Here is a 15,455-nt window from a genome sequence, read left to right as displayed (position 1 = left end):
TTGGGGGACCAAATACGATGTGACAATAACTTAGCAAGGTAGCACGCCAGAGTTATCAATTTCGATAGAAATCTTTTCTTCTTTGTCCATGGTTGTTAGATGGGTCTTGAGTCTTGACTCTGCTATAAAAATCTTTCAATCACTAACGGCCATGTTACTAAAATTCCATAAAGCAACAAAAACTTGGTAAAGTCGCATGTCATTATGTCATAGAACTGATGAGAAGAGTCTTTCCTCATCTTTCCGTGTTGGTTCCGTATAACAATGTGAGCTTGACTCGTTCAAAAAATCTTACAATCACTCAAGGCATATTTCTTTGGATTCCAAAGAGCCACAAAGACATGGAAAATACATATGTAATTATCAGAGAATAGACAAGAATAGCATCTCCTCATTTTTCCATCTCTGTTTTGTCTTAGAAAAATCTTGCAACGATTGATTGAGAACCTCATGATTCAAAAAATTTTGTAACCATTGATTGAGAACCTCATGTTTAATCATTAGGAATTGATGGCCATGTTCTTACCACTCTGTACAACAACTAGCATGCAAAGACTTGTCAAAGTCAATTCAGTGTCATTATCATAGAATAGAACTCGTTGGAAAAATCTTGCAATCAGACTCCATGCATAAAGTAGCCAAAACTTGGTAACATCTCTTTATAGTGGATATTTATTGGTGATTTTAATATTCGTCTCCATCAATTTTAGCGTATATTGTGGAACTTGGCTCATTGAAAAATCTTGCAACGGGTATTTATTCATTACTACTAACATGGCGTGCAAGAGAGGCGTGCTATATTTCTGAAGAGGGGCGAGACTATACATTTTGATAATAATATTTTTTTTTCAATGTAATAGTAGTATTTTTTTAGAATCGTAGGGGGGGCGACTGCCCCTACTAGCCCCCCTCTGTCTCCATCCTTGCATACAATACATTGCATTTAATTAAAAAAAAAACACTTATTTTACTTAGTGGAATAGACCCATATGTAAGGTGAGAGTCACCCAAAGTCTAACTTCAATACAACGTGAGATTTCTTAAAAACATTCAACGTGGAATAAGTTTATTATAAGTAGACTAACCTCCACCCAGACTCAGTCTAAAAATAATTAATTTGTGTGGGAAAAAACGACGGACAAAATATGATTTGAAACTTGTCCTCTCTTTTTTTTTTTTCTTCCGCAATCTGTCTTGTTCATATATCTATCGATGTTTCATCGACGAATTTTTATGTGAAGAAACTCATCAAATTTTACAAAATGAACGATTTCGATCATTATTATGAAGGCTGTTCAATATAAAGATCATCGATGTGAGAGCCGAAACTAAACCGGACTGGATACGCTCCGTTAATTAGCTAGGAAAGCTTCTAGACGGAGCTAGCTTGGTCCGATCGCTATCACCCCTTGTTTTCCATTTTCCAACCTCAATTTCCCAGCAGCACGTACGTCACTTTTTTGACTGTGAATAATTAGAAACCGGAGCCAAATACATAGGCTATAACTTTTCTTTTTCATCATACATAAGAATCCCTATACGTTTGCAATGACGTATGTTGAATATTTTCAGACTTTTTCGCAGGGTCTTTCTTGTTATTTTCTCTTAATTTTTAGTATTATATTTAGATCAAATTTTTACCTAATATATTTTTCGTCTCCATGTAAGGAATCTGAAAAAGTATAAAAATATATATCAAAATTGAATAAAAAATTCATGTAAGACAACGAAAAAGATATAACAAAAACACGACTTTTTAGGAAATAGCTTTAGCTTGTGAGAGGTTGTTCCCTTGTACAATTAAAAATGAGACGTTTTGTACCTATCATAATGGGTCGTTTGCCGACTGGATTAGTTTTTGTTGGATATAATGTCAGTATGAGGGGAGATGACAAAAGGGCAGATATGTACATAGGGGAATATGAACACATAGATGGTTTGTTTAAGTAGTAATTTATAGAAGAAGGATATGTATGTGCTTGGTTTTATTTTGGGATAAATATGAGTAGGTGGATGTAGAATTAAAAGAGGACGGTGTCATTTTTGTAATTAAGAACAAAGGCGGATATAATACCACCAACTCCGGTGCCCTATCCTTATTCGGGGGAGATATTATATCTGTGGTCTATATCCGGGTGGCAAACATTGGATATAAGTCTCTCAGAAATATCGGGGGTGATAACATATCTGTTCCTATATCCCGTTAGCAAACAGGCCGTAAGGGGCCGGTTATATATATGGTGGGTTTTTTTTTTCGCTTAGGGGGTTTTGGTTTTTTTTTTTTGTGCATATTTGGTATTAGTATTCAATCTGACAATTTGTATGCAGTTAATTAATTAATTTAAGTGATTTGATATTATATTTATATCAAATTAAGCTAAAGTTGTCACAGGACCTTGGGATGTTTCTGCTCTTGTTTTTGCCAAATTTGGAGATGTTGAAATGTTACGTAAGCCTTCAAAAAATTTGACACCTCCAAACATTAAGCAAGGGGTTGAAAATGCTCTAATATATAGAACGTAAGGGGTGACTCCACAATAATTCTTTAATGATAAATGAGTGCGACAAAAAAAATGAAAAATGCGAAAATTACTATTCTTAGAACTTATTTAATAACTCATTTAATGATAACTTTGAATTAGGATTTTCAATTTTGAATGAAAAAAATTAAAGATCGAAGGAGCTTTTCATTGTACAATCTGGAACAATGGCCGGTGACCATGGGGGGAAGGTGGATTTAAAATTAAAAAACTAAACCTTCACTGATAGACGAATACGGTCTAGATCGAGAACGCGCATCACCGATATTGGTAGTCCGCGTGCGTAAGGGATGAAGCAGTCAAGGATTGCTGGACGTTTCGACAGTCGTACGAGGTCAAAGGCGCACAGCTTTGGGCATACGCCGAAGACGAGACCGCATCTAATCTTCAATTTTTGTCTATTTTTAAGGGGCCTCTAGAATTTTCATGCCCTTTATATATAGTTATAATAGGAAAATATCAAACAAAACTGGCAACCTGGTCATTTTTTATGTCAAATGTGCTCCGACAAACTTGCCATATAAAGACATTTTGTTTATACGAATTCGATCCTTTTGGAGGATGTCATCCATTTAAAAAACTGGCATAATTGATGTCATCCGTCAATTATTAGAAGCAATCCAAATTTTTGGTAACGTGTATAAACACACACAAATGTGTACGTATTGATCCAAAGAAATAGGAGTACGAGTGAGATATTGCGGAATTGGAGAGAGAGAGAGAGAGAGAGAGAGAGAGAGAGAGAGATGGTCGGCAAAGGGCGAGCGGCTAGCATGAACGTATCAAAAATGTCGTCCCATGAAATCATCAATCTCGACCAGTAAGTTCGCATCGCTCCATAGTGTACATTACTTGCATCGATCGTGATTTTCGAAAAAACAAAAAGTTCTGATATTGGCAACACTCGGTTTTTGTATCGTATTTAATTAAGTATAGATGCATTAACGGAGGACGAAGGCTACTCCTTTCTTGATTTTACCGAATGTTCATAAAATAGCTACATCAATTAGGTGACGGAGATACATATGATAAGATGATTTTTTTCAACAAATGCCGCGTTTTATACTCTTATAGCAACAGTAACATCGACGAAAATAAGGGAAAAAATGATCCCAGTTAAGGTCTCTATACATCACAGAAGCCCACAATCATATCGAGTATGATTTGCGTTTCTGAAGAAAACAACCATGAAAACGATACAAGCAAATTTTACCAGCAGTGAGGAAGGTTTCAATAGCGAACCGATGAGATATGTATGCATCGACAATCGCACCACCCTCATCCTCCGTTCTTTCACGTACTGGTCGATTGCTTCTCCAACTTCGCGAATCATCATCATCCTCGTTGTTTCCCTTTCACTATTAGGTACACGATCAACTGGGTTTACAAATTTGCGTGATAAACATCTAGCAAGTACAATAGCATCTTCCAGAGCCGCCGAGCCACCTTGTCCTAAGAACGGACCCATAACATGCATTGCATCTCCAGCCACTGTCACGGTTCCCTTTCGGAACTTTCCCAGTAACAAATCCCATGGGGCACGGTATCTTAAGCGTGTTAAAGATAACGACTCAAGCTCGCTGTCTTCTATCAATTGTGCGACTTCAGGTGGGAAACCATCTATTGACTGCAAGATCAACTCTCTGATAAGCTCCGGACGTTGGGAACCCTTTGCGTGATCTGCTCCTAAACAATAACAAGCATATAGAAAAACGATTTGTTAACCCACGCTGGAGAGCTAAAAGCCTAAAACCATAAGACGATAGACTGAATTTGCATCCAACAAGCAAAATTTAGTGTACCGGATAAAACTTTTTACCTTCGCGAATCGCTTGTTGGCCCACGAACCAATACACTAACTTATCATTGATCGGAATTACTCCTACAACAATGCCGTTTCTCCTGGTTCGAACCAATTCATGGGGAAAGGCATGACCATTCGGATAATTCGTCAAGCCTCTCACTGCACAAGAACCAAATTCTTTTGTTGGCTTCAGCTCAAGGAAGTTCGCCACCACTGAATTCAGTCCATCGCATCCAATCAAAATCTGAAACATAAGTGGTAAAAGGAGTTTTCAACAGAAACTATTTTAGAACACACTTCCTATATAATAGCAACAAATAGGTTGAGAGGGACATTAGTACCTTGGCCACAATAAAGCTGCCGTCAAGAAGTTGGAGAATTGGATAAGAATTTGAGGGATCCATCTTAACAGATACTATTTGGCATCCGAAATGTATCGTGCCAGGCGGCAATGCATCTGCTAGTGTCCTGATAAGGTCACTCCGCATCAAGCATCGAGCTTCACCAGTCCTACAATTTGTCGCAAGCTTAAGTCATTAATTTCGATGTGTATGTGTTATGGTGCACAAAAGAGCATTCCCTCGATCCCTTCGTGTAATTCGATCAACTCCCTCACTAACAAGTTAGCTAAATGTTTTCAGCAGTACTTTTGGGATGGTCTGCAATATTACACACTCACAAACCAAAAAAATAAGAGCTGCAACGGTGTTTCTTTGTTAGAGCCCTTGTCAAGCCATATAGACGTGAAAATAGAGGAAACAAAAGTAGTAAACTTACACTGGTGTCTCTTGGTTCAAGCCCTTGTCAAGCCATACATCTCGAAACCTATACGTGAAATAAAGAAAAATGTTGGAACGACATGTGCAAGAAAACATTCATCGGTTAACTACTCGTATGATATTTGCTCCAAAATTATCTCTGGTTTCATTGTATAAGGATTGGAAAACAAACATGTAAAAATGCGATGATACATATGTATACGGTATGGAGTTAATGAAGTCCTGAAACTTAGAATTATAGCCACCCGATCGATATGTTCTGATCTCTGATTCAAAAATAAATCAATACAAAACCAATTGAAACTTTGAGGCATCAACAGTCCCTAATTAAGCATGCCTGGCTTGAGCTAGCATTGCCTTCAATATTCTTTGTAATTGCACTTTTGTATGTATAAAGTCTGCAACAGGTTTTTCCTTTCGAGAAAACAGAAATTTCAAAGCTGAAATTCAGCTAAAAAACAGTACAGAGTACAATGGGAACGCCCTGAACAGGGACGGGGAAGTGATCACAATAACCCGGAATAGAAACAAATAAGCACCCAACCACAACCTGTTGGGGCCAAAACCTCTCTGAACTACAGTAGAGATTGATTATACGCTATTGTATTATTGTTTAGTTTGTACCGTTGAATAGGAAGAGCAGTTTTTCTGAGATCAGAGGCAACGCCAAGCTGCTCAAGGGTGCACCAGCCGTTAGCCCATATCCCGATGCCCCCACCACTTGCCCTCAATGTCTTTGATCTTTCCAGAACAACACTTCTCACTCCCTTCCTGCCATTTTGAACAACATTCGAAATTTTAGACCATGATTCACATTCAAGCCAAAATGTGCAAATGCCAATGTGTAGGAAGTGAAAAATGAGTATACACACGGCACAAAATCTAACATGACACGTGGCACGATGTGTGGGCTAAAATTAACGCCCAACCCAAAAAGAATCGCTCGACCCGAAAAAGGACCCACTAGGCTATCGTGCCGCGAAGACCCGCCGCCCGTTGGCAGGCTAAGAAGCACGGATACAGATACGGGATACGGATATGATACGATATGGATACGCGGATACGTGATTTTTTCAAAAAGAAGGATACAATACGTTGGAGGATACGTTGAATATAAAAGTAAATAAAAAATATATTATATATAATTTTTAATTCCTAAAATTTCATTAATGATTTAAGTTTTTCATTACACAAGTTCATCATTTCACATGCCGAGAGAGATATATTTACATACGCACAGAGAGAGAGAGAGAGAGAGAGGAGAGAGAGATGAGAGACTTACAAGGTTGTCGAGAGAAGATATTGTCGGTGTGTTTCCAGTGTCGATTGGTGGGGGAAAAAAAATATAGTCCTACTTGCAATTTTAACCCATATATTTTAAGTAATAACATTTTTACCCTCGCGCGTATCCGAAACATATCCAAGCATATCCAACACGTATCCGCGCGTATCCAAAACATATCGGATATGTATCCGAGAGTATCCGCGCGTATTTGAAATGTATCGGGATACCCAAAAATAATTTTAAAAGCAGGATACTTTAAAAAGTGTATCGGATACGTATCCGGAGAGTATCCGAGAGTATCGGTATCCGATACGTGATACGGAGGCCAAAATAGAGTATTCGTGCTTCATAACTGGCGAGGGATGTGTTCGATGGACTTACCCGCTGGGGGTCTTCCACGATTGGGCTTTAGCCGTTTGGCCGCAAGCCATTTTGAATTGAACCATACATAGTTATGACCAAGCCAGGTTTTGGCCGCACGGTCTTGCCCAAGCGAGTTCCTAGCCACGTTTATAAACCATGAGGCGCCATAACGACGACCAAGAGGTGTAACCTTGGCAATGAGCCGATTCAATGGACCAGAAGCATACTAAAAAAGCAATTGGGGTTTCTCTAAAAAACTTAGGCAGGACGTCGGTGTTGGTGCAAAAATCGCCGTAGCTGATGAAAGCGGATAAACAGAGATGCTTCAAGTCACGCTACTATGTCGCTGTCCTTAAGACGATATTTGCCCCCACCAATTCGAGAGAATTCGGTGTGCACCGGGTTACAGCGAAGCTGCCTCCAAGATAAAATGAAGCCCAGTTTCCAACTATTGTCTAACTGCGTTATGTACAAACGAAGAGAGACCCGAATACCTTTGGATTTTGTGAACCCCTCAAGTATAATCGTAGGAGATAGTTCTAGAGAGAAACAACAATTAGAATGATTCTGATTATCTCTCTTCTTTCAATTGGTAGAACTATTTGCCTTTTATAGGCATAGATCGTGACCGTTGGCTAAAGATTACACCTCTTTGATTAAATGCAATAGTCACACCTTTTGGTCTGGTAATGTCTATTCATTTAACCTGAACAGACACACATTTTATGCTAAAATCCAATGTTCACGTCTATTCATTTAACCTGAATAGTCACGCCACTTAGATTAAAACCGTTCAGCAATATTTACATTTAATATCCATTAAATATTTTGGAAATGTTCCAACAATCCCCCACCATTTTTCAAAATATTGAAAATAAAAATTGTTTAAGCTCGGAAAATTTGTGCATAAATGAAGGTATCTTGATTTGAACCATTCACTTAGTGAAGGCACATCAAAGTTAGTCGGAAGAGCATAGTAGACTTGTCTTTGAACTAGCAATCCTTGTTGATTAACCAGACATGTTTCACACACAAAATTTTCTTCTCCTTAGGTAATTCATAAAAGCCGACCCATGTATTGGCCTTGGGTCTATATCTTGGTTTCATGAGTGCTCGAAAGTCAAAAGCCCCCGAGACCTATAGGAAGCGGCACCACCTCCACACTCATATAGGTGGATTTTGTCAGTGTTCCTGTAATTACAACACAAAAATTCTATTAAGAACTAAGTAGTTCACCCTCTTATTTTCTACATTATAGGTACCAAGCACTTTACCTTGGGATGGATCAATTTAAAAATTAAGTGCTTACAACCACGACATATGGTGTACTTAGCTCATTGAACTCGAGACTTGAGGTATGGTCAAGCGTTGAGTCGAGTTTCCACCAAGAGTGATCGAACAAATCGGGCTAAAATCCCATCCATTTTGATGTTTCTCACATCAAACCTCTTTCAAGAGTAAATAAAACCATTGCCGTACAAGCAATATTTTCCATAGCTATATCGCCATAGTTTATGACGTGATTCACTTGTCCGGACTACCACCACAGTCATAACTACCAACCCTCTTTCTTAAGTGACTGAGAAATATATCCGTGACAAAATACCATGTCACTCCATCTCATCGTAAAATCATCACTTTAATCCAAAAGAGAACCCCCCACAAAATAGACTTACTCTTTATCCATGGTTTTCATGCTTAAATTATATTAGGCGCCTTTGTATCCATCATAATTGACGAATACCAATTACAAGCATATAAACCAACTCCACCAAATAAACTAATTTGGATTTAATTAACTTGTGGGCCATAATTGTTTGGAACAACTATGCAACCAAGATAATCGGAATCTGCTATTCCACATCTTTGTTTACTCTCCAATATACATTGGAGAACATGACCTAAAGGCCACATTAACAACATTCCTTCCAATGAAAACCACGTTTCATACTTCTTGGAATAATCATGACTCTTTCATTTCAATCCAAATACCACATCCCTTGGTTATCCTCCAATGGTCACACCATTTTGTCTAAAACCAAAAGCCACACCTTTTGGGTTACACCCCCGGGTTAAATCCTTAACCTCTCTATATATATACATTTACATGTATATATCAAAGTGTATTTTGATAAAGGGCAAGAGAAGAGTCCTGTCAGTTTTTATTTTCTCATAAAAACTCATTCATATAAAGAATTCACAACACCCGCCATTTTGATTACCTTATGCAAATAACATGCATATAAATTTTCAAATTTATGAAGGTATGTTCAGTTTTGAAAATGGCTTTCAAAACTAGGATTTCAGAATACTCTATATCTAGCATTTTGCATAAAGCAAAACATTCGAGATAATTTAAATAGTCACCGATTCTGTTCACCACCGACCACGTGTCCAACAGTACTGTAACCTTGTACTTTCTCCAACACCATTATATGGTTCTTGATAAGGCCGTCAAGCAATGCTCATCGAGAGCCACATAACACATTTCCGTGTTACCAAAACACCACCATGACATAATTACCATGTCAAGTATCACCTATGACAAGCCCCAAAAACTTTGGCTACATCCGAAATTATCCATGAATAAAACCTTATTCCCATGCTCATAAAAGAAACATTTATGAACATGATCGTTCCATAAAGGGAAGTGTCAAGAAGTCCCATTAATAAAAACCGACACCTATTCCGAAACGACACCGAAGTGAAAAATTGCATTGACCTGCTGCCTAACGATAACTAGCAATTACACGCAAATAGTTATCACTATTCAACTCCCAACAGTCAAACTTTCCTGCTTCCAAGGCCACAAAACAGTGACTCCCACCAAAGTTGCCCCTAGCTATGGAATCAACCCCTTTCAATATATTATTGAGTTTATCTGTATCAAACAATAAAATACAAGGCAACTAATAAAGGGTAATAAAACCAAGGAGTTCACGTTACCGTGCGGGTAATTAGGAATATTAAGATTAAGACCACAATTACAAGCATCTAGTAATTATCTCCAGCCATACCCAAACAACAATATAATGAACTCCATAATCGTGGACTCAAAATATGCATACACCAAATAAAAATCGTAAATGTCAACTTAACATCCTTTATTTAAGTACAATAGTACACAACATACATCTCCAAAAAAAAAAAGAAATGTGGATCAAACCTACTTAGCATGTGGATACATAAAACTATCACACATATTTCAACATCCTAATCAACCGAAAATTTGATCTTCTTTGAAGATTCAGGACAAGGAATGCTCTTACGCACTATTTGCCTAATTATTGGCCCTTTGTGACCAAAAACATCATGACATTTCTTTCGCGCCATTTCCATAGTCCGCAATTCATGCAAAGGAGTTGAAGTATAAACACTCTCGCTCACTCCTTCAAATGCCGGCGGAGGGGACAATTCACGGTTTATACCACTAGGCGAACCTCCCATTGCTGCGGTAGACTCATCGGAATCCTCCACATTTTCCAATGGAGCCATCTCCTTTGGACTATGAAAATCATCATACGCGGATGAATCTTTTCCAATTTCCTGAGGCCCATGTTCCGATATTTCCTTAACCGGATTAGCAGCAACGTTTTGGACTGAACTTTCTACCACAAAAGAGTCCTCTTCATCAGAAGAGATATCAATCATCACCGGTTGACTCTCATCCAAGAGGCCTCGCCTTGCAAAGACCTCTTTCCATTCTTTAAACCAAATAATATATTCGAGACTTGAAGGTGAAGAACAGTCTCCCAAAACAATGTTAAACGATGGAAGAAAAGGAGCCGAAAGGCATATGATATTCAAAGGAATTTCGGAAGGCATTATGACAGAAAGAATGTGTTGCAGTGTGTACATCAAAAATGAACAAGCAAAGCACTTATTTATAGGCAACAAAGTGACTCTTCCAAAAGGCACAAACCAACTGCAACAGTCATCACAGCAGTTAACTAATCTAATACCTCCATGCGGTGCAACACTTCAATAATTAGTAAAATAATGAAACGAAACCACCATTTCACATGAATCGGTTGGATAACTAATTTAAGCATTTCAAAGCATATTAGTAACGTCATCAAGTAATAGCCACAGAAACACACTTTGTGCACATGTGGACTAGTGAATGGAACAAACTAAATCAATATAAAGAAGAGAACTCCAACCAGTGCCGTAATCGTCCACATCTACTCAATTCACCCAAACGAGTACATGGACTAGCACCAATACCGTGGATTATCCGATACACTCCATTAGTAGGATCAAAATTATGGAGCACCTCTTCCCAAAGGCTACTAGAGTTTCAAAACGTTCCAAACAAACATTAAAGTAAGTTTACCAAAACTCAACAAATGACCGTTCCCGCGATTTTATTTAAAAACCACTGTAGACACCCCAATCTGGGCTTCCAGATTAGTTTACTTACGGTATTTGATTCCCCGATGATGAGTCAGGTCGAAGCAGTCCCGAGAACTTGGAATGGCTTGAGTTTGGCATGTGTGGAACCCATCCTTAACCCTTAAACCCTTGAATCAGAACCTGGACCTTGGTCTGAATGTCGCGCGACAATCTAGAACCCTCGCGCGATGGTTCGTCTGCCAGGTGGTGGTCAAAGTCGAAGCTTTGACCATTGACCATCGCGGGGCTGGCTGGACCCTCGCGCGATGGTCTCACTCCATCGCGCGATGGTCAACACCTGTCATTTTCACCCAGATTGCGTGGTGGTCAGGGGGCTACAGGCCTATGTGACCCCGTTTTCTCGGCTGAACAGCGTTCTGGGGGGGCTCCCCTTGCACCACCTCACCCCCCATTCTCCCATCACCTTTGCCACCCACTCCTCCACCAAGCATTTGTAACCAGCATTGTTGGCTGGTTACAAGGCCTTGGTTTGCCATCCACTAACCCCCTTCTCCTATAAATACCCCCCCCTTATGCTTCCTTGCAAAGGGTTACAAAAAAAGCTCTCTCCAAGAAAGAAGAAGGAAAACTCAAGCACAAACATCTCACACCACTCACTCCCACATAATCACCCTCCAAATCTTACGATCTCATCATTCAAGCCATTTCCAAGGCACTCAAAGCAAAGGTATAATATCTTTCTGCTCACTGTTCGAACCCCTGAGGGGGGCTGGCAGGGTCAAGGCTGGTAATTGATACCAGTTCTGGCCCTAAAGCTGGCAGAGTTTCAAGAGCCGTTAGCAGGGAAACCCTCGCGCGATGGTCCTGTATGCTCGCGCGACAATTCTGTCTGCGTGAGAATGGACCACGTGGGGAAGGGACCCTGGTCTTTAAGTTTATTATTGTGCTTGTAGTCTTTTAAAAGTCTTTCAAGGAGCTTTAGCTTACTGCTTTGCTGTTTTACATGTTGAAAATCATTGTTAGGCTTAGTTTATAACACCTCTTGGTTTGGAATGCTCTTGGGATGCTCTTGAACATGTCTCAGAGCCCTAAGTATGCAAAGCAATTCCTGGAAGTCCAGTCAGAACAATCGCGCGGCTGTCTCATACTGTCGCGCGAGGGTTCTCTGTTTCCCAGGTACTGCCCTTGCATGAGCAACCTGGCCTTGGCCTCTGTTTAGACACCCCCACTGTTTAGGGGTTGCATTTTCATAATATTTCTATCTGTTGGCTGTAATATTGTTTACTTTCAAGTACCCATAAACTGCTTGGTTTGCACCTGGGTGAACACTGGTCCTTCCAGAGCCCAGAAGGGAATGAAGTTCAAACCATTGGTGAAACATGAATACTCGCGCGAGTGTATGGGAATGTCGCGCGACGGTTTGCTTGCATGCGGATGAACTCACGCATGCAAGCTGGCTGTTTCTTCGTGCCAAAATCATACACGGCGCTGTCTTGATGTATGATCGATGTTTTGAACTTCGTTCTGTTTATTACTCGTCATCTCGCTCATCCATGCTATATATCACATCTTGCAAACTGTTACAGTTTTAATCCCTTAAACTGTTCCCCCGCCCTAAATGGCTAAAAATTGATTAATCAAACAAAATCGTAAACAAACATCTTTCGCAAATGCCTAAGTAGAGACCGATCTCCGGATTGGGCGAGAGGGGTGCCATAAAACCCTTCCCCTCTCGTAACTTGGCTCCCGAACCCAGATATGGTTATGACGGACTGGTTCCTTAACTTTTTCAAATCAATCAGCGCGGCAAGTGCTTCGAAATACGGTTCCTTGGGTGTCGGACCTTCAAACCCGAGTGGCGACTCTGTATTTTGCGAGCGCTTGCTTCCCCACTCGCGCTCCCTCGACCCGGGCATCTCGCGTCTCGGAATCCGGAAATTCCGAAAACGGGCACGCATGCCCACAGTGGCGACTCTGCTGGGGACCGAATCAATATTGGTCTATACTTAGATTTTAATACGCTCGAGAACAATCCCACAAAAGTCTGTCAAAATAGTGAGCTTCGCGCTGCTAAAGAAAGGATTGGTGATTTAACGGGACCTCGTGTCCGGCCATCCAATCTGGGGCTTTTCCGATTGTTCTCTTGTGTAGTTTCTTCTAAGTATTGATCAATAAAGAGAGCCAAATTTGAAAAGGCATTTGCGAAATTGCGATTCTATTCGATTAATCAAATTCTTTAGCATCTTCATTTGCATCGATGTGGGATAAGCCTCGTTGGATCGTTTTGGCAATCCGGCACGGTTTACCGGAGCTCGGGGACCCCGAATGACCAACAACCTTCGACGATGATGAGTCATTCTACCGTTTGACTGTTGCTCTGCGATTACGCGGGCAGCGGGAGGTATATCTTGGCTCTAGTCCGAGGAACCCGTTACAAGCCAAAACCAGCCTTTGCATATACAAAGCATTAGAACTCTCCAAACTAGGACAAGTACCTACAGGGTAAGATTACTTGCATCTAACCCCATATACTGTCTACGTGTTACTGCTTTCCCTATCGCATGCACTGTACATACACTATTTTGCATAGGAGCATGCTTAAGGTTGTCTTGTCTTTCAAGTTTGTCATGCGCTGTCTAAGACGTTGTTGGACCCGATGAGGAGTCGTTCATTCTGTCGAATGTTCGTTATCAATCGCAAAGTCCTTAGTTCAAAGAGACTTTGGGAAATCAAAATTTACTACATCCTTGGCTCATGCCCGATTAAGGATTCAACCAACAATAAGGAACAACGAAGTAGTGATGCCGTGTCACTAGCGCCACCCAGGTTGAAGTGCGTTGTCACTATACACCGCGGTGTTCAAGGTTAAGGTGTCACGCCATCAACGCCGAGTTGTTCCAAGTTCGAAGTTGAATCTTCAAAAGGGACTAGCCAAAGATTTAGTCTATTTTGACTTCTTTTAGGATCTGTCGATTTACTCAAGGACACATCGCCGAAAAGAATTCTGAGGATTCCGGCAACGTCTGAAACTCGTGAGGCAAACTCGTCTCTGGAACTATACATACATACATTCTGTTTTGTGTAGGAGCATGTTTAGGGCGGCTTCTAGGTTGTCTTTCTCTTTCGAGTCTGTCTTATGCTTATTAGGACGCTGCTAGACCCGATGAAGAGTCGTGCATCTCGATGGTGCACGTTGTTAATTTTTTTCAAAGTCCTTAGATCAGCAAGACTTTGAGAAATCAAACCTTATTAAGTCCTTGGCTCATGCCCGATTAAGGATTCAACCGACAATAAGGAACCACAAAGTATTGATGTCGTGACATTGATATCATTCAGGTTACAAGTGCCTTGTCACTTACAACCACCCCGGCTAAAGCACAGCGTTGCTCACGCCACCCCGGTTAAGGTGTCACGCCGTCAATACCGAGTTGTTTCTAATTCAAAGTCGAATCTTCAAATGGGACTAGTCGAAGACTTAGTCTGTTTTGACATCTTTTAGGATCAGTTTGATCTATTCAAAGGATACACCCTCAAAAAGAATTCTGAGGATTCTGGCAGCATCCGAACATCATGAGACAGACTTGTCTCTAGTTCTAGAGTCTAGGGTTGACACCGACAACGACGTGTACATTGCATTTTGCTGTAGGAACACCACTGAGCTTTTGTCTTACTTTGCTGTCCGAAGCTTAAGGCCATTGCATCATCGGAGAGTACCGAAAAGAAGAGCCAAACTTGCTTGGGAACATTTGCCGGAGCTGTTGCACCTTTGCTTCCAAGGTCATATCACCTGCCTCGTTCATCAATTCAGAATGGCAGTACAAATGGAGCTGGCTGAGCTCAAGAAGGCTGTAGAAGAATTGGGTCACAAGATGGACAAACAGATGATTATGGTCCAGGGACTCGTTGGCCTCATTACCTCCACAGCCCCGCAGCCAGATATGGGGCTAGTCAAAGAACCTTCTCAAGCCTACCACCCTCCGACGGTTGGAATCAAGCCGTGCTCAAGAGATATGTTCAAAGACCTGGCTGAGTTTCATGAGGCCAGGACTCACTCGAAGGAGGATGTTGATTCCTTATTCAAAGCCTTTGCCAAGGGGGAGGACATGCTTAGTGATGAATTCAGCCCCGAAGGCAAAAGAATGCATCCTATTGATGAGGCAATATGTTGCAACTGCGAAGCAAACAAGGGTTCCGCTTTGGATTCTCAGTTCACTCGCCGAAACCCACCAAGGACTTTCTCACGCTTCTCTACACCTTTGGCCTCAATTTATGAGAAGCTCCTCGATGCTGGTTCCATCAAGCCCCTCAATCCAACTCCTCTACCCAAA

The 15,455-nt window shown here is 40.6% G+C and overlaps 2 protein-coding genes across 3 annotated transcripts in view; one reads left to right on the top strand and one right to left on the bottom strand.

Annotated features, from left to right (window-relative positions):
• Nucleotides 1–15,455, bottom strand: part of LOC131311991 (monooxygenase 1-like) — a 29,199-nt gene that overhangs the window by 4,314 nt on the left and 9,430 nt on the right. Inside the window, exons 2-6 of one of the 2 annotated variants that reach the window (XM_058339671.1) lie at nucleotides 5,748–5,894; nucleotides 5,122–5,169; nucleotides 4,686–4,854; nucleotides 4,360–4,588; nucleotides 3,567–4,226 (exon numbers count right to left, since the gene is read on the bottom strand). In XM_058339671.1, the coding sequence (XP_058195654.1) occupies nucleotides 3,673–4,226; nucleotides 4,360–4,588; nucleotides 4,686–4,854; nucleotides 5,122–5,169; nucleotides 5,748–5,894 (1,147 nt within the window). In that variant the 3' untranslated portion in view covers nucleotides 3,567–3,672. Of the gene's footprint in view, nucleotides 4,227–4,359; nucleotides 4,589–4,685; nucleotides 4,855–5,121; nucleotides 5,170–5,747; nucleotides 5,895–15,455 lie in introns of those variants that run through there. The other variant, XM_058339673.1, reaches the window with a different exon arrangement.
• Nucleotides 3,266–15,455, top strand: part of LOC131311994 (L-tryptophan--pyruvate aminotransferase 1-like) — a 29,465-nt gene continuing 17,275 nt past the window's right edge. Inside the window, exon 1 of the mRNA XM_058339677.1 lies at nucleotides 3,266–3,360. Within this exon, the coding sequence (XP_058195660.1) occupies nucleotides 3,287–3,360 (74 nt within the window). The 5' untranslated portion in view covers nucleotides 3,266–3,286. The remainder of the gene's footprint in view (nucleotides 3,361–15,455) is intronic.

This window comes from Rhododendron vialii, chromosome 12a, assembly GCF_030253575.1.
Source record: "Rhododendron vialii isolate Sample 1 chromosome 12a, ASM3025357v1".
Classification (NCBI taxonomy): Eukaryota; Viridiplantae; Streptophyta; class Magnoliopsida; order Ericales; family Ericaceae; genus Rhododendron; species Rhododendron vialii.
Note: the sequence above shows the minus strand (reverse complement) of the source record. Positions and strands in the feature narration are given on the sequence as shown.